The sequence below is a fragment of the Alternaria burnsii genome, assembly GCF_013036055.1.
Source record: "Alternaria burnsii strain CBS107.38 chromosome Unknown 753, whole genome shotgun sequence".
In the NCBI taxonomy this organism is placed as follows: domain Eukaryota; kingdom Fungi; phylum Ascomycota; class Dothideomycetes; order Pleosporales; family Pleosporaceae; genus Alternaria; species Alternaria burnsii.
In genome coordinates, this window is record NW_024066118.1 from 666,021 (window position 1) to 687,202 (window position 21,182).

The 21,182-nt window shown below is 50.9% G+C and overlaps 7 protein-coding genes across 7 annotated transcripts; 4 read left to right on the plus strand and 3 right to left on the minus strand.

Annotated features, from left to right (window-relative positions):
• Window positions 1-574: 574 nt before the first annotated feature.
• On the minus strand, window positions 575-2,368 carry GT037_008329 (uncharacterized protein; the record flags this gene model as incomplete). The annotated part of the gene is made up of 2 exons (XM_038933376.1): window positions 575-2,286; window positions 2,347-2,368. The coding sequence occupies 2 exons, from the start codon at window positions 2,366-2,368 to the stop codon at window positions 575-577; spliced, it is 1,734 nt and encodes a 577-aa protein (XP_038784041.1).
• Window positions 2,369-3,226: 858 nt separating this feature from the next.
• On the plus strand, window positions 3,227-3,442 carry GT037_008330 (uncharacterized protein; the record flags this gene model as incomplete). Its single annotated transcript, XM_038933377.1, has 1 exon — window positions 3,227-3,442. The coding sequence occupies one exon, from the start codon at window positions 3,227-3,229 to the stop codon at window positions 3,440-3,442; it is 216 nt and encodes a 71-aa protein (XP_038784042.1).
• Window positions 3,443-4,158: 716 nt separating this feature from the next.
• Window positions 4,159-8,987, plus strand: GT037_008331 (uncharacterized protein; the record flags this gene model as incomplete). Its single annotated transcript, XM_038933378.1, has 4 exons — window positions 4,159-6,395; window positions 7,366-7,692; window positions 7,944-8,561; window positions 8,615-8,987. Coding segments are annotated over 4 exons (3,555 nt in total), but the record flags the coding sequence as incomplete, so codon positions are not given.
• A 560-nt stretch (window positions 8,988-9,547) lies between these two features.
• Window positions 9,548-11,230, plus strand: GT037_008332 (uncharacterized protein; the record flags this gene model as incomplete). Its single annotated transcript, XM_038933379.1, has 1 exon — window positions 9,548-11,230. The coding sequence occupies one exon, from the start codon at window positions 9,548-9,550 to the stop codon at window positions 11,228-11,230; it is 1,683 nt and encodes a 560-aa protein (XP_038784044.1).
• A 479-nt stretch (window positions 11,231-11,709) lies between these two features.
• GT037_008333 (mfs general substrate transporter) lies at window positions 11,710-15,441 on the minus strand (the record flags this gene model as incomplete). Its single annotated transcript, XM_038933380.1, has 6 exons — window positions 11,710-12,833; window positions 12,884-13,654; window positions 14,261-14,436; window positions 14,500-14,642; window positions 15,069-15,173; window positions 15,238-15,441. The coding sequence occupies 6 exons, from the start codon at window positions 15,439-15,441 to the stop codon at window positions 11,710-11,712; spliced, it is 2,523 nt and encodes an 840-aa protein (XP_038784045.1).
• A 1,311-nt stretch (window positions 15,442-16,752) lies between these two features.
• Window positions 16,753-18,597, plus strand: GT037_008334 (amino acid transporter; the record flags this gene model as incomplete). Its single annotated transcript, XM_038933381.1, has 6 exons — window positions 16,753-16,902; window positions 16,956-17,026; window positions 17,081-17,194; window positions 17,247-17,329; window positions 17,386-18,116; window positions 18,166-18,597. 6 exons carry the CDS (start codon window positions 16,753-16,755, stop codon window positions 18,595-18,597), a joined length of 1,581 nt encoding a protein of 526 aa, XP_038784046.1.
• A 355-nt stretch (window positions 18,598-18,952) lies between these two features.
• On the minus strand, window positions 18,953-20,606 carry GT037_008335 (uncharacterized protein; the record flags this gene model as incomplete). The annotated part of the gene is made up of 4 exons (XM_038933382.1): window positions 18,953-19,625; window positions 19,668-19,750; window positions 20,066-20,295; window positions 20,348-20,606. The coding sequence occupies 4 exons, from the start codon at window positions 20,604-20,606 to the stop codon at window positions 18,953-18,955; spliced, it is 1,245 nt and encodes a 414-aa protein (XP_038784047.1).
• Window positions 20,607-21,182: the final 576 nt, after the last annotated feature.

A 21,182-nucleotide genomic window follows, 5' to 3' on the forward strand; every position in this document is an offset into this window, starting at 1 on the left:
GGTCTTTTCCACTCGTCTATCCGCAACCACGGCATTGGGAAAGCGAAGAAACGCATATGGTAAACCAATGAAAGCTTGTTCTCAATGCTGAAGAGTCTAGAATCGGTGTGCTTGTGGGTTCAGTGGTAGTTGTGGCGCGAGCTATAGCTGCGACCCTGCATGCCGACCCCAGAATAATGTGCTCAAGTGAGCAAGTTTTCGGGTTAGCGAAGAGAGGCTGGTTCGCGTGCCGGCCGTCAACATCCAGTTGAGAAGGTGGCATGAGACCACATTATGAGGCTTACAAGAGAACCAAAACCCGAATTTGAATCAAATCTGATCGCGATCAAGTGGGTGGTTGAAGAACCAAGTTGGTGTTGAGCATACCTCAGAAGATTGTAGTTTGCCGCTAGCCCAGATGGGGTAAGATCGCATCTAGGCACTGCAGATCAACAGGGACACATCTGACAAGAGAAGAGAGATGTGAATGAACATGACTAAATTGCAATGTCTGGTATCATAAAGACTCACAAGGTCGGAAACTCCATATTCAATGCCGTGACCCAGACTCCAAGAGACTAATGCTATCTTTTGCTCAAAACATGCTGCTTTTCTTCTTCTTCAGCTTCTCGGCATTACTCTCGCTCTGTGTTCTCAGACCCCAGAAGCTCTTCTTTGCCTTTGCCACAGGCTTCGGGAGACCATTGCTGAAGAAACTGCTTTGACTTGCTGCAGGGCGATGTTGGACAGGCGTCTGTAGATATATACCCGGTGTTTGCTGCATGCGTGGAGGCTGCGTGGGGACAGGGGCGGGACGAGGCACTGGGCTGGGTCGCTGGTTTTGCCATCCGCCTTGTACGAGTGGTGCGGAGTGTCGCTGAGGCTGTGGCGACGGGCGGAGTAGGTTGGACTGGTCTCCGAACTGCTTCTTGAGGCGTTCGGTCTCCTTGTCAATCTCAGCCTGCTTCCTCCGTCGCTCCTTCTCTTCGCGTTCCTTCTGCTTGCGTTCCTGCTCAAGGAATTGTATTGTCTTCCTTTCTTCCTCCTCTTCCTGCCTGCGCCGAGCTTTACGAGCAGCTTCAGCTTGGCGCTTCTGCTCGCGTGCCTCGGCCTCCACTTGCGCCTTCAATCGCGCGGTCTCGGCATCGATCTCCCATTGTGCTCGGGGATCTAGCCTCGGACCTTCTTGGCGTTGTTGTGTTGGGCGCTGTGGCTGGGCGGGCCGCTGTTGTTGGACAGGTCGTTGCGGCTGGAGGGGTCGCTGTTGTTGGGGAGGAGGCTGATTCGAGCGACCTTGGTTTGTGGCTAGCGGAGGTAATGAGGAACGCTTGGCGGTATTGTTGTTGCTGGTATACGAGGGCGGAGGTGGCTGTGCGTTCACACCAGCACCTGCTGCAGGCTGGAGCGGGACCTTCTCGGGTGGGTACTGCGATGACGAAGGGGTGTATGCTGGTGGGGGCGGAGGCTGGGGTGTCATGACCGGTGCTGTAATGTTCGGGCCTTCTAGTGGCGACGACCCCTTCCTCGCTCGCAGTGGCGCGCTGTTCTTCCGGATGTTGGCGTTGATGTGAAATTGTTCATTGAGGTCGCTGAAGAACAGATCGCGTATCACAGCGGCTCCAATGAGCAACGCCACCTCCAAGCCCTTGTAGTCTTCAATCTCAACGCGGTAGAGATTTGACTCCATAATGGTCAACTCCTTCAGGCCAGAGAAGAGAGCGACGGCAATGTCGGGCTCCTTACTCTTCTTGACCTTCTTGCCGGTAGGGTCGGTCGATTTGCCTGTCATGTAGCAAGTCATATCCTTGCCCAGTCTTCCCTCCTTCCGCCACGCAAAGTTGACCCTGGGTGTGTTCACATCGGCACCCGGATCCGTCATGGTGCGGTCGAGGGCGGAATTGCTAGGCGTCCTAAAGGTAACCTGCGGAATGCTGAACTCCCAGCTCACGGTGCTGCTCCATTTCGCCGTCGAGTGCTTAACAACAACGCGTGAGTCGGGGTTGTACATCTGGATGGCGAATTCGGTGGGGTAGATGGGCTGGGGTGGGGGTGGCACGCCACCATTCTTGCGAATCTCCTCCTGCGAGAGTGTTGGATGCGACCATCCAGGCTTCGCCAGCACTTCGCCATATAGAACGTCGGGGTTGCGCGAGTCGAACAAGGCTACGGCGTATGTGTTCTTCGCATCGTTGGAGGTTGGGTCGACGTGGTGGAGGGCATACTGGGCTTCGGGCTCGGAGCCGTTCTGGGTGAAATAGAATGATTCGTGGTGCTTGAGCTTGTCGGTCGAGGCCTTGAGAAAGAAAGCTAGGGATGGTTAGTATGGCCATAGCATGACGATTGGCCGCATTAGTTGGCTACACGTACTGGGGAGATTCTCGTCTAACATTGCGTCATGTTACAACCTTCTGACCTGTACGTGTGACTGGAGTTATGGTCAGGGATCTGGAAGAGCGATGTGTTGGCAGGTCAGTAGATGTATGGCGGCGGCGTCGAGGTGGTTATGCTGGACCGGATACGCGTCTTCCATGAGGCTGTACGGGCATCCCTGCAACTGCGCCGGGAGCCGCTGCCCAATGACGCCGATCTGTCCCGCTAATCGGCTATTCTTAGGAGAGTCAGCCTCGTGGGAACCGTTCTTCTGCTGCTCCACCCCTCGTTCTTCCCACTCGCTCGCTCGTATATCATCGCCTTCATCATCCCATCTACCATTGGAGGATTGAACATCGTGCTGCCCTTCACATCAGGCTGCTGCTAAGCAGGCTGCGGCATGTTGATGATGCTTGCGCAATGCACCACTGTACCGCGTTTCACCACGGCCCGCAGCACAGCCGACCGAAGGACGACCGCAGCCCATCCACTCCTCCAAGCTCAGCGCTATAACTAAAGTCTTTTGCTAGGCTGTTCACAATCGAGGCTTGCCAACGGCTTTTGGACTTGGCATTTTCGATCCCATGTCAACAACGATACTTGAGCTTACGCGTCTTTTCACCAAGCGAGATGCAGGCTTCTCGCAAGGCATGCTGCATCGAGACTACCCGCTCCGAGAAACTGGAAGAACGACTTCAGGACCAGTCGTTGTCCCACTCATCGACCAATGTGCATGCATCTACAGGTTAGTTGAGCGAAGAATTACGATCATGTTGTTGAACTGGTCCTCTGATGGGAAGACCTCGTTGTACCGCTAGGTGGCCATTGCTTTGAATTGACGCGCATCCAATCACTACCACTCTTAGTTCGCTGTGGAATGGTATCAGCACTTGGAAGCCAGGACGGTCGATCATGTCCTCACCCCAACCACCTGCGTTGTATACTCCTCACTGTGGATGGTGACGACGCAGCAGGAGCAGCCACCGCACGGCCACAGTTTGCATCTCCTGCTCCTAAGAACGCAAAAGTGGAAAGACCCGCCAGAAGGCGCCTTCGTAGAAAGGGCAAGAAGAAGCAGAAGAAAGAGGAGTAGCAGTACGTCAGCAACCAAGATGTTCGCTCTTCAAGCTTTTAGGGGCAACAGCAACCTGTCGGTGTGACGCAAGCTGGTACATCGCTTACCAATGCGGAAGTCTTCAGATCGAGAGCTTGGTACTGGAAGATGAATCTGAGTGATGCAGAGTTTAGTCCGCTTGAGGATGCAGGAGGCGAAAGTCCAAGAGGGACCTGTTTCGTTTTCCCCTGACGAACCAATGTGAGTATGCTTTGTGCAATGGTTGGTATCTCTGTTTCAACTCATCCAGATTTATTTCAAGGTTTCAGAATCTGCACTTTCTGTATCTTTACGTCAACTTATGCTACATGCTCATGTGAGTGAGCTACGCAGAGACGTATCACGTGGTTTCTCGTAATCATCATCTACCCACGCAGGCGCATCATCCAGCATTTACATCGATACGACTTGTAACGTGGGTAGCACAGCATTAGGACAAAGAACCTTTCAACATCTTGTTCTGCAAGCCGAATATAGATTAACGCACTTTGTGAAGACAATGGGTATTCACAAAAGTCACATTCACTTTGGGCAAGCTGTAGAGCCGACGTCGCGTTGGGTGTACCGAGTTTTCGTTCTAGCTCTGCGCTAGTTCTTGTTACACCCCGGCCACTCGTCACGCCTGCCATCCACGATACCCAAACAGACTGCGTCCTCACTTGTTCAAGATAACCAAGAGACCTCACGTGTGCAGAAAGCCGTCGTTATTAGTCATGCCAGGATGCGCACCCGTGACTGACGCCGCGCCACACCAAGACGCTACCCTCAGCAAGGTGTCTCTTGCAACTAATAGTACCCCTCAAGGACCTGTCTCGAACGAAACATCTCCGCCAAAAAACGAACCTTCCGGGACAGCTTCAGAGTCGTTCGAGCAAGATTCTCCTCGATTGCAAAACCACCCGGCAATCCAATCGAAGGCTGTGGTTGCGTCTTCCAATTTCGTCTGGTGTCGCAGCGCCGCTATACAAACACTACCACCTAGCAATGCGGAAGAATTCGAGAAGATCTATGGCCGTCAGCCCACAAACCAAGAGCTTGTCAGCAAGGTCGGCAGCGCCGCAATCGGTCATTATGTGCCGGGACCGTCATCTAACCCTCACGATATCGTTTCCAGTAAGCCATTCGCCATCACGATTGTCCCAGAACGAACCCCAAACTATGCAGACTCTTCCTTCCAGACCAGTGACGTTGCACAGTGTAACAAGGCTTTGTTGCGGGCAAAGGTGAAGGCGTCGCTTTTGGTCAACAAACAGCGTGACGGTGCTCGAGCTGCAGGGTTCAGAGTGTGGTCTGAAACAAGAGACGAGTACATCGTACATTCAGAGCAGCTACCGATCAACCTTCAATTTGACACCAAAGGTAACGCAATCGGTACGAACGTTGATGGCTACTCACTGCCCAATATCTACGGTGCAGAAATCAGCACCGGCAGGGAAGCCAAAGACTACACCTCGAGCGCTGGTATGACTTTCACCCCGCTGCCTACGCCACTGCCACCGCCAGTCCATGATTCCGTCACCAAGATGAGCACTCCTCAGCGCATTCGTACTCTCGAGCCTCACGTACCGAGCGACAAGTCCGATCCGCCACCAATCGAATGGTACGGCTATATCGAGCGCATCCCGATACGAGATACCGTGAGGATCGATGGTGGAGAATTTGAACTAGCAAAGCCTATTGGTTCGAGGTTGAGCGACCAGAAAGCCGCAAGAGAGGAGCGGGATAGATTGGGCGAGGTAAGAAAGAGTGAAGAGACCATGTTGGTCATAGGCGGCGAGAGGTTCGCGGACAAATACATCGTGTATGACGCAACAGCGTCAAATCATCCAAGTTCTTCAACGACATCTGATGCAAACTCTGATATGAGCAAGAAGAGAATCTTAGAGGACGAGTGGGAGATGAAGATGTCCACAAGCTCACCTAAACGCACAAAAGCTTCGCCCAAACTTACGAGTTGTTTAGACCTCTCAACGAGTTCCCCTGGAGACTGCTTGGCTCGACATCAAGGCCGATTCGCTGAGAGAAACGACGCAAAGGGTTCTCATATTGACTATAGGGAGATTGGTGAAGAAGAGACACCACACAGGGCTCATGAGGACAAAGCAGGCGCCAGAGGCGAGCAGAGTGATACTAACACATCAGCCCAACGTGGGTTCAGACGTCGAAGTCGCTCTCATGGCGGGGGCCACGTCGTTCGTTGTGAATCCAGAAGCAGCGTTGAACGTCAATCTGAGGACCCATACGAGGAAGAAGGGCTACGCCATAACGCGGCACACGAAAGAGAAGATGACTCACGAACACATTGTAGATCTTCGGGTAAGCAGAGTCGACTAGAAGACGGCAAGGAGAGTAACGGACAACACGGGGGCGTGACTAGGATATTATCAGCGCGCAAGCAGGAAGATAACCGCCGAGTGCAGCGCGCGCAGCGCATCGAAGGGGAAGGCCCTGTGGAAACCCAGAAACAGGAGGAATCAGAAATTCAGCGCGCGCGTACAGCCAAGAACCAACGGAAGCTGGAGATCGAAGAGAGAAAGCGAGCGCAAGAAGCCGATCGACAACGTCAGCAAGAGAAAGACAGAGACCGACGCCACCGACATGACGACTCACACGACAAGAGTAAGAAAGCACGCCGACAGACAGCGAAGCAGGACGTAGAGCCGCCTGGGCCGATCGATCCATATGCAGCGGCACGACAGGCTGAGGCAAAGCGGAGAGAGCTTGTATTTGCAGCGCGTGGAGCCGAAGAGGCTGATAGTCGTACGCGCGAGCGGCCTCCTGCTCGTGACGAAGGTCCAGGTAGACTTGATGCGGAGCGATCGAAGCCAGAAAAGACGGTTGGAGAGAAGAAGGCCACTAAGACGAGACGGAGTCGGACTGCGAGAGGTGAATTCGAGCGGTATGATCCGAGGAAGAAGTTTGGAGGTGGCAAGTAGACACGTTGGATAAGGCTGCGGATGGCTGGAAGCTAGGATATCTCCATACACACGAATTATTCTGATGCACTACAATTTAGGTGCCATGTCAACTCTCCTTCTAGATTACTGACCTACATTGCCATGCTGTAGTTGCTCGTTACGGTATCTAGAGGCGATGCGTCGATATGTAGCAATGAGAGGAGCACAAATTATGTAATGAATTCTATATCTGCGAAGAGAACAAGATGTAAACATATGAGGTAGTTGCCGCAAACATCAGCGACTCAGCCACATTGAGCTGGACGGCATGTAGGGGTAGGTGATTGGCTACGGCACTTCGCAAGGCTGACACACGTGGCTTACCTCCTTACCGACACAGCCCCGTTACCGTGATTTCATCGTCAAACTACCCCCGCCGAAACGTTCGAAAACCTAGACTCTTCTGGAAACTTCTCTATACAGTTCGTGTCTATTCATCATCAAGTTTCAACAACGCACGTTAATCGCCACCACGAAATTCCTCACAATGCTTCTGTTTGTGACTCTTGCCATGGAAGAGATCTCTCGGAGGAAATCTTGCGCCCAGGAACACTGCCCCGCGTACTGTCCATACGCAGTCAAAAAAGAGGTTGTCCCTGGTGCAAACAGCTTATACGGCTGTTGCGGGCATCGTTTGCCGATCATGAAACTGAAAACATACCCAAGGGTTGTTCACTAGGCACACGCTCTGTATCGCATCCTTTTCTCGCCGATCACAAAGCAACGATCTTCTCACTGAAATATAACGACGATGACCATATTCTGAGAAGATACTTGCTTCCAGTTCATGCGCGCTTCGTCAAGTCCAGTTCTAGCGAATACACTTATTTACCGTGTAGTTGAGTAATTGATCGTAGCTCTGTGGACTACGGTATGTTCAACGAATGCATCAAGCTGTGCCAATCTGAGCATAGGCCGAGGTGTGTCAGCTCTGACTGCTACGAGTTCAGACCGACAAGACTCATCGATTGCAAGACGGGAGTACTTCGCGCAGCTCCCCACTGTCAATACATATGTTTGGGGGGATGCATCTGCCGAGAACGCAGCTTCCAACAGCCAGATGCTGACGAACATCCCACAGACATTGTCGGATGCCATGTTTGTGACTCTGAAACTCGGTATGCGCTACTTGTGGGTTGATAGGTACTGCATCAACCAAGATGATCCGGAAGAGAAGCACGGCGCCATTCGTAATAAGGATTCAATCTATCGGAACGCTTTTGTAACGACCATCGCTGCTGCGGGTAGCGGCTCGGACTATGGGTTACAGGGGTGAGTTGACCTTGAAAAGCAATGCCTTCTGTTAATATTGGAAGTCATGCTTCCGTGGCAGTGTATGACTCATTGACGGAGATGGAGACTACGGTATGAAACACGCGGGGCTGGACCTATCAGGAGGCGCTGCTTTCCTGTCGCCGCCTCATATTCACCGATTATTAGGTCTATTTTCAGTGTCGAGGACATCAGATTATGGAGCAGCAGGATAGAAATTCTGAATCGAAAGAACTGATCCACTTGATCAGGCGGTACAAAGAATTTCCCCCCGTACAGGATGAACGTTTCACTATTAATGACATATATTTTCGCGTGAAGGAATATTATCCTCGGACACTACGATACGAGAAAGACGATATCAACGCCTTCGACGGAGTGTTCTGGACATTGGCTGCCCGCACGCCAAAGGACTGTGTCCTGGATTGCGGGTCCGAGCCTCAACTTTACATGGCGCGCCGAAATCCCCATTTCTATGGCATTCCGCTCTGGCTGCAAGAACTTGAGTTATCTAACGATTCTGAGACTCTAGTATTGCGTCAACCACCCGAGATTAGCGATGATAACAAGGCTTCGTTGCGCTTCGGCATCAATCTTGGATGGAAGGTGGGGAAAAGAAAACTGGAATTCTCATCTACACACACTGGAGTCTTAGCAAAGTCCACTTTTCCGTCTTGGAGTTGGGCATCCACAGAAGATCGGAACCGCAAGCTCGGCCAGCGACCATTATTCTTCTCTGGCCGTCCTGATGTGATCAGGAGGACTCAAAACGCTCATTTCATCGTTTCCATCACGCATATACCTGGACAAAATTTGAGCCTGTTTGGTTACACAGCTCAGAGGGACAACTACACCCTCTTTCATCCCTGGTAGGTTAATCAATTCCTTTGACCTGTGTGTTTATTGATGTAGAATCAAACAGGATAGATGTTGCCGCGTACGCATCTCGCGGCTACCTGTGGGAAGTCGATCACCAAGAGTACGGATTCTCCGGGCTGCCTGGTGCTGATGTGTATCTGGATGATGACCAACAATATAAAGCTAGGGAAGTGAGAGCCTTATATCTTGGCACGTCTGGACATCCAAATGCTCCAGCGACGAAAAAGGCTTTGTTCTTGATACTAGAGGAAACCGAACAGCATGCTTCCAGGCGCATTGGACTTTGTGAGACGTATAGCAGAGCATCTAACAAACTTTTCGATGTTAAGGGAGGATTCCAATTCTCACAAACGCAAGAGACGAAAAATCCTGAAGCAGGAGCAGACTGGAGGCGGGAACAGTTGAGAATTGTCTGAGGAAAGGATACGAGATTGGGATGGTGGTTCTCGTCTATCTTTTTATACCCTATGAATTTATGAAAAGCCACCAATGATGGTAGCTATGGTGATTCGAGTTTTTCATCGTCCATGGACCATTGTTCGCGTATGAGAAATGCCTGACGTATCCTCATCACAAGACATGTTGGACTTGATATATGCATACACCTACATAGCCTTCTGAATACCTGTCAGTCTACGTGTATCGAGCAGCGGAATTCGGAGCGGACAGTTTTGCAACACAATTGCTGCCAAAGTTGCGATCGAAAGTGAACCCCCGATATTGGTCCGTTCAGCCCTGAGCTTTTGCTCTCCTTTCACTTGCACTCGCGGGGAGTCCCTCCACCGCTTATCACGCAGGTGAACCGAGCTCGGGATTGTATCAGCTGTCGCACACTTGCCTTTGCATCCAGCGCCACAATAACCAACGTGACATTCTTGCAGGACAGCACCTCAGCTCTCAGATACGTCCAACACCACATCACTTACGAATATTGATTGACCCACCCCATCATTTCTTCTTACAGAAGAACAGGAAAATGAACAGATCAGTCACGATCAACGACATTGACATGTCTAGCGCGCCAGTCATGACGGACCGCAAGCGCAGTTCCAAAAAGCGCGTCATCAAGAACATGCCTATCAACAAGGCGCACATCACCCGCCGACCGGTCTACCATCGCGGCGAGCCACATTCGGCAGTGAAAGCGAAGTATTTGCAGACGAAGACACCTCGCCGTATGGATATCGCTCCTCTTCCTCGCTCGCGCTTGGCGCAGAAACCACTGGGCTTACGTTTCACGAAATGCAAGTCAAGCTGGAAGACACTGTTGCATGCATATATGCTCGAGATGTCTTATCTCAGGGATGCAGAAATGTGGAGTTCGTTCAGTTCAACACCATGCGCACAGTATGAGGAGATGGACTGCGAATACGACACGATGGATTCGCGCTTCGCCTATCATATGAGTTACGGTGTCTTCGGCTGCCTCTCCCCTGCTTTCGGCGTGTCGACGGCCAGCACCAACAGCTTTGGTAGCTCGACTGGATCCGGAGGTGCCGTATCAACCTTCAGTGCCGCCACGCGGTCACGTCCCATGAGCGGCCAGTCTTCCGTAGGAACTGTCAGGGGCTCCTCGGGTAGCATGACTGCAGGTTTTAGCAAACCGTGGACGTCAGATATAGAGATGGAGGACGCACCAGAGGCATCTTCAGACCACGACGCCGTTATACCCAGCACTACTACCATCTCCGTACCAGTGCCAGCACTTTCTCAGCCGCCCAAGCACGCGAACACGGTTGTACTCCAACCACCACAATTTACAGGCCTAGGTTATCTCCCATCAAGACTTTTGACATCCGAGACTGTCATACTACCAAAGCCAGCAGAGATGTCGAAGGATGAAGTCAGCGCCAAGTCGCCGTCTGTTTCTCTACCGAACCCTGCACCAGATGTTGTACTACCCCCAACTCCTGCCTCACAGCGCGAGGAAGATGAGGAAACATCTGCAAAAGCGCAGCCTTTAGCACCAGCAGACATCACCAAGCCGGCTATGTCTATCCCTCCAGTGGAGGACACAAAATCCTCAGTAACTCCATCTTCGATGGTTGACAACGAGTCAGCTGTGTCATCTACTCCTTTGGAGAGCATCGATGCAGCTGTTCCCCTTGCTTCGATGGAAAACGACAAGCCGACGGTATCGCCGCCTTCGATGGCTAATGTCAATGCGCCCACAGAGGTATCAAGACAGAAAAGTAGACCGAGAAACAGAGCCTTGGTTACTTTAGTAAAGCCAGAAGAAGCATCCAAGCAAGAAGTAGAGCTAGGAATGGGTTCGTTTGCATCCTCGAACATCCAGTCTCCAGAAGCACAAATCTCGGCCTTCTCCAACACCCACTTCAAGCAGCTATTCAGTGGGGAAATGAAGACATTACAGGCCAGCCTCTCAAAACAGGAAGACATTCAGGGATCACAGGTCATCCTCCTCTTACGTTCGCTGAAGTGGATCACAGACAGCCATGAGGCTGGATGGTTCGAAGACGATATCGAATTGGAAGACGATGTTGCAGACTGGCGTGGGAAACTCAACATCTTGATGGCGAAATTGGAGATATATGCGGGCCCGGACGCGAACAGCATAGTCTCAAACACACGAATTCAGCTTGAGAAGGTGTTTGTGATTCTTGGCGGCGCGGAAAACATTAATCAAGAGGTTGCTTGAGGAAAGGAAAACAAACCTGGGGATCGGGCAGATACAAGATGATACTCAAACTCCAAAAAGGTCGAGTAGTGCGTGTAGAGATGAAGGCGATGTTAGTGTATTTGTATCACGATTGATATGAACGCGAGAGGGATACGAAGTGGCTGCAAGCGCTCATGCAAGAGCACTCCATGGTGCTAAGAAGATATCGTAGCGCGATGCCTCCTCTGAAACGTCGGACAAGCGGTCTTTGTTTGACAAGAAGCTATGCGAAAGGATTATTGAAAAGAGTAAGGGCTGTGACGTCGACATTCGCACGTCTTGTATAGGATTGGCTGTAGCGCAAGTCATACGTTGCGGATATTGTTGGTAAACTGGTGGCTTCTAGACAAATTTTCAGTCTTTCAACGCATTTGTACTTTGTATTCCTGATACGTCGTGGGATGCATTGCTTCTCAGTCGGCCTACAGTACCTTTCACAGGAATACTCAACCTCGTCATCAGTTGGGTTCTTTCTTCTCTCCTTCAAGCAGTATCTCATGCCCATCCCCTTCTCGAACACCTTGTGCGAGTGCCCACCCAGCGACAGCAACAGCAGCCATACACCACCACGCTAGACTTATTATACCCATGTCGAGTCCTTTACCGAACACCCAAGAGAAGAGTATTGGTCCAATTGTTCGCGTGAGGCTGGATACCGACTGACCTATTCCATGAATAGTCCCTAGAACGGACGGATGGGGGCTGACGTTGTTGACGAGTATGGCTGTGCAGGGCAACGCGAACGTGCGAGCGAGTACTTGTATGAACAAGGCGCACGTAATAGCGATCCAAATCCAAGGTCCACTTGCGCCATTGGGGGGTGACGTCCAGCTGGGTACCAAGCTGAGGAAGGGAGCAATCGTATACATCAATGGAAAGAGAGCAAGGAAAACGCGATAACACTTTGTTGTTCCTAGACGATGCGCCACTTTCGGGTACACCAAAACTTGCAATGGTATACCGATGGCGCCAATGATAGCAAGTGATATGCCGATACGCGCTGGAGGCATGGCCAGACCTCCAGTAAAGTATAGACCGTGAGGCACCAGGCCTGGAGGATATGGATTGGCGGGGTCGAAACGAGGTGTAGAGAGATGGATGGTCCAAAGGCCATTGAAGGTTCCTAAATGCATATGAAGAACGCCGTGAGCGAATAACGTCATTACGAGGTTTCGTGTCCATATGCGACGGAACGGTAACTGCTGCTGAACTATGTTGCTCGGCTTGTCAAAACTGTCGAAGCCCTCTGCATGTGCCGATGTTGGTGTGGACTGTAGTTCGAAGTCATCTTCTGGAACGGCGCTGTACCCAGCCTCAGATGTGAGTTTCTGTCGAAAAACAGCTCGACGTATCCATCGGCCAACGCGCAGACATGGGTCCGGTTTATGTTTGCATAGCTCGCCCGTCTCTTCAAGAAAGAAAAGAACGGCCAAGAATGACAGGCACAGAAAGACGGCACTTGTAAGGTTGGGGAGTGCATAAGGATATTGCTTCATCCACTGCACCCCATGTTTGCCACCAAATGTTGAGTCTGGTCCGAAAAGAGCTGGGTAGCTGGCAAATGGATCTGCAAGCACGCCACCTACTTCTTGTTAAAACGAACCCATATGAATCTCCCTGCGCGCGACTCACCAAGGATTGGTCCAACCAAAACACCGATGTTGAAGACCATGGGCAAGATCAGAAAAGCTCTACTCTGGTACTTTCTTTCCTTGATGATCTCACTGATCATGGTTCTCATAACTCCAACATTACCATTTAATATGCCTCCGAGGCATCTGAAAGTCACTGCCATGGTGAAATTACGCGAGAATCCAAAGCCAATAATGCTTAGCATTGAACCAAGCAGTCCAAGATAAATGGTTCTTTTTCGGCCGCCGTACTCAGAGTCTGAAAAACGACCCCACAGCATGGCGGTCATGAACTGCGTCGCCGGGAATGCTGCACCGATGACTCCCGCTTGATATGAGATAGTAGACTCTGGTAGCGACGGATCGAAGGATTGGAGTTGGTAATAGAGGTATGCGCCCAATGAGGTTTGCGTCAATGGTTCAGAGAGACGGGCAAGCATCAACACTAGGAGTTGATCTTTTCGGGGTAGCGCACTCCATGTCACTGGCTGATCCGCAGCCTTGGCTTGTTCAATGTCGTTGACATGAGGGGTCGTTGCATCTGCCTGTGTCTCGAGTTGCAGGTCACGAGAAAGTCTTTTAGCCTTCCCATGCCCATCATGCCCATCAGATTTCGATGTGTTGGCGCTCACACTCGATGATTGAGATGTGGCAAGCCCAGGTTCGTAGCCGGATTTCATTAGCTTAGAGGAAGTGCAAGTAGAGGGCCGCGTTGCGGAAAAAGAAAGACCTGCAACAGTTCGAGACATGAATGAGCCATCATTATCGCTACCTAGGTATGTCAAAGCCGTTATCTGCCACCGGAAACAAAAATATGCAGCCAAAACCACTAGTGCAGCTGTCTCATTGGTGAACAAACAATGAAGAGTCAATCGCTCGGTAGCCTAAAAAAAAACATCGGACTTTAATGTTGCGTCGCCACTTGGCGGGGCACGCTCGGCTTATATAAGCCCCCAGCCGAAACTCTTATTATGGATCCTCTACAATTGAAGAATCATGACATTGGTAGTATATGCGCCAAAACATACCCGAATATACAAGCCTTCCATAGCGAGCTCAAGGAAAGAACCTTCGCAATCCTAATCTCTCGAGACCTTCCATTCTCGCTTGATCATGATTCGACGGGAGTCATGGCTAGCAATAGATGCGTTCTCATTGTAGTACCGCAAGTCGTCATTCGATGTAGCTTTCGACGCAGTGGGCTTAGATCTTGTGTTCCATTGGACCTGGGCGGCGCGTGGTTGCGATTTTGTGGCATCGGACGGGGAACTTCTAACTTTAGACTTGGTCTTTGTGAGCGATCGTAGCTCATAACTGCCCAATGTCCCACTCCCCCCGCCTGTTGTTGCTCCCTCCTGAACATATCCTAAAGAGGTACCCGCAGTCATGAATCCCTCGGTGAACCCTTTCAGCAGCGGAGACGTTGCGGACATGAGGTTGTAGGAGAGAAGGACGCTTTGCCACGCGGCGGTCGGGACGATGCTCATGGCCGGCTGATGACTGTCGATGAACTTGGAGTGCGTGATCAGGTGCATGATGGCAAACACTATGTTTCTGTGAGACTTCAATGTCAGCATAGCTTCTTCAAAACTTCAAGGGCACGGTGATGGTACATACGGTATCCTGGTAGAGAAGGCCAACATAACGATGGCTTTACGTTTGTTAGACATGAGAGAACCGTGGAAGCCCACCATCGGTATGATGATGATCACTGTCTCCGTAAGAACGTCGCCTGCACCAAGCACTCTTAGCCATGGAACCTAAGCAACAGGTCTGCGGTCAGCTCAGAACTCTCTGTAAATGTTCCAGTATCGCCCGCCCAGCATCAACATCAATTACAACGATTGATCGAGAGCAGATCTATAGATAGTCTCGGGGTGAAAAACGGCTCCTAGACTCACTAAGCTAGTACAATACCCCCCGCCGGGTCTTGGTACGATGCTCTCCACTGAACAAGCGACTGAGGATGCCACAACGCCGATGAAGCCCCATATCGCTACCACAACCATAGTAGCGAGAGCCAAGAATGACACTTTTGAGTTTTGCGTAAACACGGCCCGGATCAGTATGAGGATAGAGCATTTCGACAGAGCAAGTGCGATGTATAACAAGATCTGGCTCGTAAAGAAGTACTAATAGCATCCGGAAGTTTTAGCGCATTCGACATGGCAGTTGTCTCTGCTTACCTGCTGCATTCTTGATACCTCTGCATCATGAAGTATAGCGTATGATTTTCCTAAGCCATTATCGAGCGATGTGAATAGCGATCCCCACATGGTAAATCCAACAAGCTGCATATTGATTAGATCAAGTCACGTCCACACAGGAGCCGTTCGTGAGCTTCTTATTACGTACATGTGCAATCGTAACGACGATATCGTCAAGGGTATGCGCTTTCCATTTCGTGAATCCCAGACGAACTGCCAGAATCAGGACAGCGTAGATGAGTGATAGTATTGTAGCTATCCAGAGTGGCGCACTGTGATCGTCTGTTGTGATACGTGCGAAGCGGTTTTCTGACTCCCTAGCAGAATGTAGGGAATCTGACGGAAACGCCATTCGTTGCGTAAGATCGGCCTGTCGAGCAGAGCTCCCAGCGACCGTAACATGTGTTTTGTATCCGATACACGGCCACCTGGCATGAGTTCGATGGAAGACAGACGCTCAGAGAGAAAATATACTGTGCCGCTCATATCACTTCAACACGCCCAAGATTTCGAGGTGCAGGAGTAAACCTGGGGCAAGTGTATGCGGCGATACTGCTCATCCTTGACGAACATGGCTGTCCCAGAATGATGGGCTTCCTAAACCGAGGCCTCTTGCATAAAATCACAAACGTTGGAATGCCTCTATGTGGCTGAATTGCAGCAAGAAGGCACGGAGGATTCGTCCCGCGCGGACATCACTACCGAAATCGACGGACAGTCTTGGTTTGAGCTCGTTGGACCATGGGTACTTTGGGATACCAGAAGCGAGCTGTGCTGCGCACTCAACTCTGCTTAAAAAGTACCTGGGCAAGTCGCCAGTGGAGTTTTACATTGGCCAGAGTAGAATGCAACCTACAAGAGCAGTCGATCAACATCCGTTCGCTTGGCAAATGCGGCACTTGTCGCGGGTGAGGTTATGTTGTGGTCTGGCCGCGTATGCCCCCCACGCGACTTGGCAGCTGTGCCGTGTCTTGACCGCTGCGGGCCCGGCTTCACTTCCCCCCTTGACGCTAAAAACCCTGAATCCTCTCTTTCCGCTCCCGTGCCCGCAGCGGCGCAGTCCGCCATTCCTCCCACCATCACAACGACTAAATCCCATCCACCATTCATGACGCAAGCTGTCGTGCCGCAAGTTTCAGCCTCGAATCCTAACTTTTACTTGCGATGCACGGCCGCACTCGCCACCATAACGTTCATATCGAGTCTTGTGCCCGATGCGCGACAGAGGCACAGTCCTGCAGCTATCCCATGCCTGGCTGATAACCGGCACATATGGTCTGAGATCGTCGGAAATTTTGCAGTTTCTTATGCTTCTCATTACATTGTGCATACGCGAAGTGCGCCCGGGCCGTAGCCACATGCAACCGTTTCCACCTCTGCGTGAGGCTGCGAGTAGATTGGAAGGATGAGTATGAACCTTGCTGTTCACCTTTCTGCCTTTGATCCTTCTCAACAGTTCCCACCAATTACCCTTTGCCAAATGCTTCCGAATGGCAAAGCCTCAATGCATTCAGATGTACTTGATCACGTCTCCGCCACCCTTTGGATTGGATGACAGACCTCCGTGCCATAGAATTCGAACGTACCCCAGCACCCTTAGGTTTGCTCTTTTCGCCATTGTACTCTTCCTTTGTGCTTTCTGTGCATTGCTTTTCGCACAAACATGGACGACAGCATTGCCAAGGGTCCTTCCCCGACCACAGACTTTCGTACCAGCATCGAGCTGGCGAACGCATATGCTGTGAGCGAGAAACATGGCACACATGGTGACAAGATGGATATGGATCGCATGGGCAAGTTGCAGGTGCTGAGGGTTAGTTTGAGTATGCTCCAATCGTTGCTGCAACGTACTTACAATATCATCAGCGGCAATTCAAGTTTTTGTCCATCTTTGGCTTCGCTGTAATCCTTGGCAATACCTGGGAGTACTCATTACTGTATGCTATCAGTACATCAATCATGAAGGTCTACTAATAATCGTTCCAATGCAGTGGCATTGGCATTTCCCTATTCAATGGAGGACCTGCTGGCGGCATTTGGATGCTTGTCGTAGTATGCTTCGGCATGTTTTCAGTCACGCTCACATTCGCAGAGATGGTGTCTATGTGAGTAGTAGATACGTGGTTCAGGATCAGTACTTGCTCACAAATCTTCCAGGGCTCCAACAGCAGGTGGACAATATCATTGGGTCTCTGAATTTGCACCAAGACAACATCAAAAATTTCTCAGCTATGTCATTGGTATGTCTACTCGAGGTTTAATCGCTATATGCTGTAGTTCTGACATTGTATCCTAGGGTGGTTGTGTGTCATTGCCTGGCAAACAGGCATGGCTGGTACTGCTTTCGCGGTCGCCCAACAGCTCCAAGGCCTGATCGCTTTGAACATGCCAGACTATGCGATCCAGGGCTGGCACGGTACGTTGCTGTCAATCGCTATCGTGCTATGCTCCATCTTGGGCAACACCATACTGGTGAAGAAGCTTCCGTTGATGGAAGGCCTCGCGCTCGTCCTACATGTCTTCGGTTTCTTCGCCTTCCTCGTCGTACTTTGGGTGATGGGCCCACGCTCGAATATACACGATACATGGACCAAATTCGAAGATCCTAGTGGCTGGGGCAACACCGGGCTCGCTACACTCGTCGGTGTACTCGGTCCCATTCTCTCACTGGGAAGTGCCGATCTTGCTATCCACCTGGCTGAGGAGGTGGAAGAAGCGTCCTACAACATCCCGAGAGCCATGATTGCCACTTCAGCTGTCAACTATACGTTTGCCTTTGTGATGACTGTCACTGTCTTCTCGACACTGGGAAACGATGTCATGGCCATCATGTCAACGCCATTCGGCCAGCCTTGGATCCAGATCTTGATGAATGCAACCGAATCGATAGTAGCCACAAACATCTTGACAGTAGTTGTCTGTCTGCTGCTTCTGTTCGCTTCGGTCAATCAGGTCACAGCCGCTTCACGCCAGTTGTGGTCTTTCGCCCGCGACAAAGGACTGCCGTTCTCAGGTTGGCTCTCTTACGTGGGTACCTATCTTCTAGATGTTCGTTCAAGCGCTGATCTTTGTACAGGTCCCCCAAGGATGGGACATCCCCTTAAATGCGGTGTTGTTCACGCTGATGTCTTCATCTCTACTGTGCCTCATCATCATTGGCTCATCCATCGCTTTCAACATCATCCTTTCGTTGGGAGGTGTTAGTCTTTCCATCTCCAACATCATCGTCATCGGCTGTATGGTGAGGAAGCGCGTGCGAGGAGAACCACTTCTACATTCTCGGTTCAGCCTGGGCAGATGGGGTCTTGCGGTCAACATTACAACCCTTTGCTACCTTTCGCTGACTGCTGTCTTGATCCTGTTCCCGTCTGTACCGAACCCGGCACCGATCGACATGAACTGGGCAAGCCCTATCTTTGGATGCCTTGTTGTGTTTTCCATGATATACTACTTCACGTATGGAAGACATACTTTCGATGGACCAGTCGCGTACTGCAAGCAGCAGTAATCTATAGCAAAACAGCAATGGGAATAATGTATGGTACTGCCTTGACATTGGCACCCACGCCAGTACTTCGCTCTCCTCGTCTTCATGTACATAAGCAGAGCTCACTCCTTCGGCGTTAAAGAGAACCCATTGTGTACATACTGGATATCAAAGAACTCATGCTTTCAAAGTTTTTCGGGTTCACTCAGAACTAGATTGGTTACATGCTTCCTTTTCCTCAAGGCTAAGCCTCAAAGGTGACCTTAAAATAGCATCATAGGCACATAGGTGCGCGGTCAAAACAGAAGCCTTTTACAATAGTCACCTCCAGGTCATGCACCAAGCTGAACGAAATCTTTACCTTTTCAATCTAAACCTATGTCACACCATTTGTATGTTCAGGCGTTCCGACAAGAATGCGTGCCAACAACGGTCCCAGGGAAGTTGTGTCCAGGTCTAATGCGATCAGAGGGAAGCCGTCGCGCAACTCGCGATCGGCCTCATCCCAGGCGTCCTTGTCATCCAAATTTGTATACTTCCAACCACGGCCAATATGGATACCACGGCGAAGAAATCCCACGTCGGGGTTGATCATTGTGAAAAAGCACAGGTTAAGGGGTCCTTCATTGGAGAAGCTGCTTTGCTCAACATCGATGTACATGGAGTGCTTGAGCTTACGAGGAGGCAATACATCGCCATTCCAGCCGACAAAGTAGCCTTGGGTGCCACGCTGAAGGTACTGAGATATATCTTCCTTATTGGGCGTATGATATCCTCGATCGCCATCGATAAGTTGCCAGATGAATCGTGGCTTGAGTTCGGCAAAGTGGAACAAGATGGCTCGATAATGCTTTTCGCTCGGCCGCTGTTGAAAGTCCTTGAAGGTGCTGCAGAGAGTGTGGTGCTGCGGCGAGTCACGTAGCTGACATTCCACCGAGCAGTACTTGATGTTTTCGCACCCTCCACAAGTGATGGCAGAATCCATGGGACATACTGCACACGAATCGCTCGCGGTAGGCGAGATAGGATCGTTGATCGCGGGTGCCATGCTTTATTGCTGTTGATAGTACTTGGCAAGCTGACTTCCATACATATGTGAAGTCGATGCTTGCTGCTCGTGGCGCCTGACAAACCGTGTGATGTCAGCAAAGTGTTGTCGATACTTGTGCGTGATCTATTAATCTAAGGCGGTAGACGAAATTCTCCAGAATCTGTTCTGAATTGGTGATAATGGCAGTGCACAATATCCTGCAAATGCAAGCAATCATATCTTGTGTCGTCTCTCATTTCATCGTCACTAATACACTTAGTACCGCATCCCCATATTTATATGACTAGCTCTTCCTCTATCAACTATCCTTTCTCATTTCTTATCCTCTGGGGAGAAGTTGATAGAAATGCCGTTTACACAATGCCTCTCGTCCTTTGGATTGCCAAATCTCTCGCCCTTGAAAATATGTCCCAAGTGACCTCCACAGTTGTTGCATACAATCTCCGTCCTCATCATGCCAAGACCAGGGTCAGGCTTCTGTCCGACAGCGCCTGGCACGGCATCCCAGAAGGCGGGCCACCCGCAGCCAGAGTCGAACTTGTGGTTTGCTCTGTACAGAGGCGCGTCGCATCCGGTGCACGTGTAAACGCCGGCGTCGGGATAGTGCTTGTCGTACTTGCTGGAGCCGGGCATCTCGGTACCCTTCTTTCGGAGGATGCGGAATTGCTCTATGGTCAAGTCAGTAAGTGTGTGCTGGTGCGAACGTTGACGTGGACGTACCAGGAGATAGCTGTGCTTGCCACTCGCCCTCGGGCTTCTGGACTGGGTAGTTTGTGTTGTCCGCCATACTGCTAGAAGATCCGAAAAGAGCACCCAAGAAGGGGATATTTGGCATCGAACGGTAGATGACTGCGCGCTGCGGTGAGTTGTAGATAGTGCGACCGAGATTACTGGTAGGGTTCGATCGGATGAATGCGCTTGTTGTGTTTGTGACCGTGTGGAAGGCGCGGATGAATGTTGGGAAGGAAGGGAAGCGCATGTGGAGTTGTTTTATGTGAAGATGGCGAATGTTGATTTGGAACAAAGATTACTCTGCGACGACCCCAAGAGGATGCTGAGGGGTGGCGGAGAGCTTCCGCGCCACCCAGGAGCTTTGACATTTGCCGATGGCGTCATGATTCTTGCGCGCCATCAACACCGCCTTCTCTTCAAAGTCATGCTTATCGTGACTTCAGATCCGAGCTTCCTGTCGACGCGAAACCCGATTCTCAATTGACGGATGAAGGTTGAAGTTGGGTCTGGCGACCTGCGACTCTGAACTGACCACGTATCTCGCCTATCGTCGTACACTTCTCTTGCATGTTCGGGTGCTCGGCGCAGCCATATGACACGAGGCTCTCCTACGTTGTCTTCATATTGGATTCGAATGTAAGCCAAGGCTGACATCAAGGCGTTCTGCAGTTCAAAAGCAACATCAATCACGAACATCGAATTACTGATGTGTGAGCATTATCGGACCATTGTGTCTGCATTTCGTAAAGAGAACACATACCTTGCGTCTCGTAAAGGCTGACGAAATGCGTATCTGCTGGCAATGAGATGGACCTGAGGAATA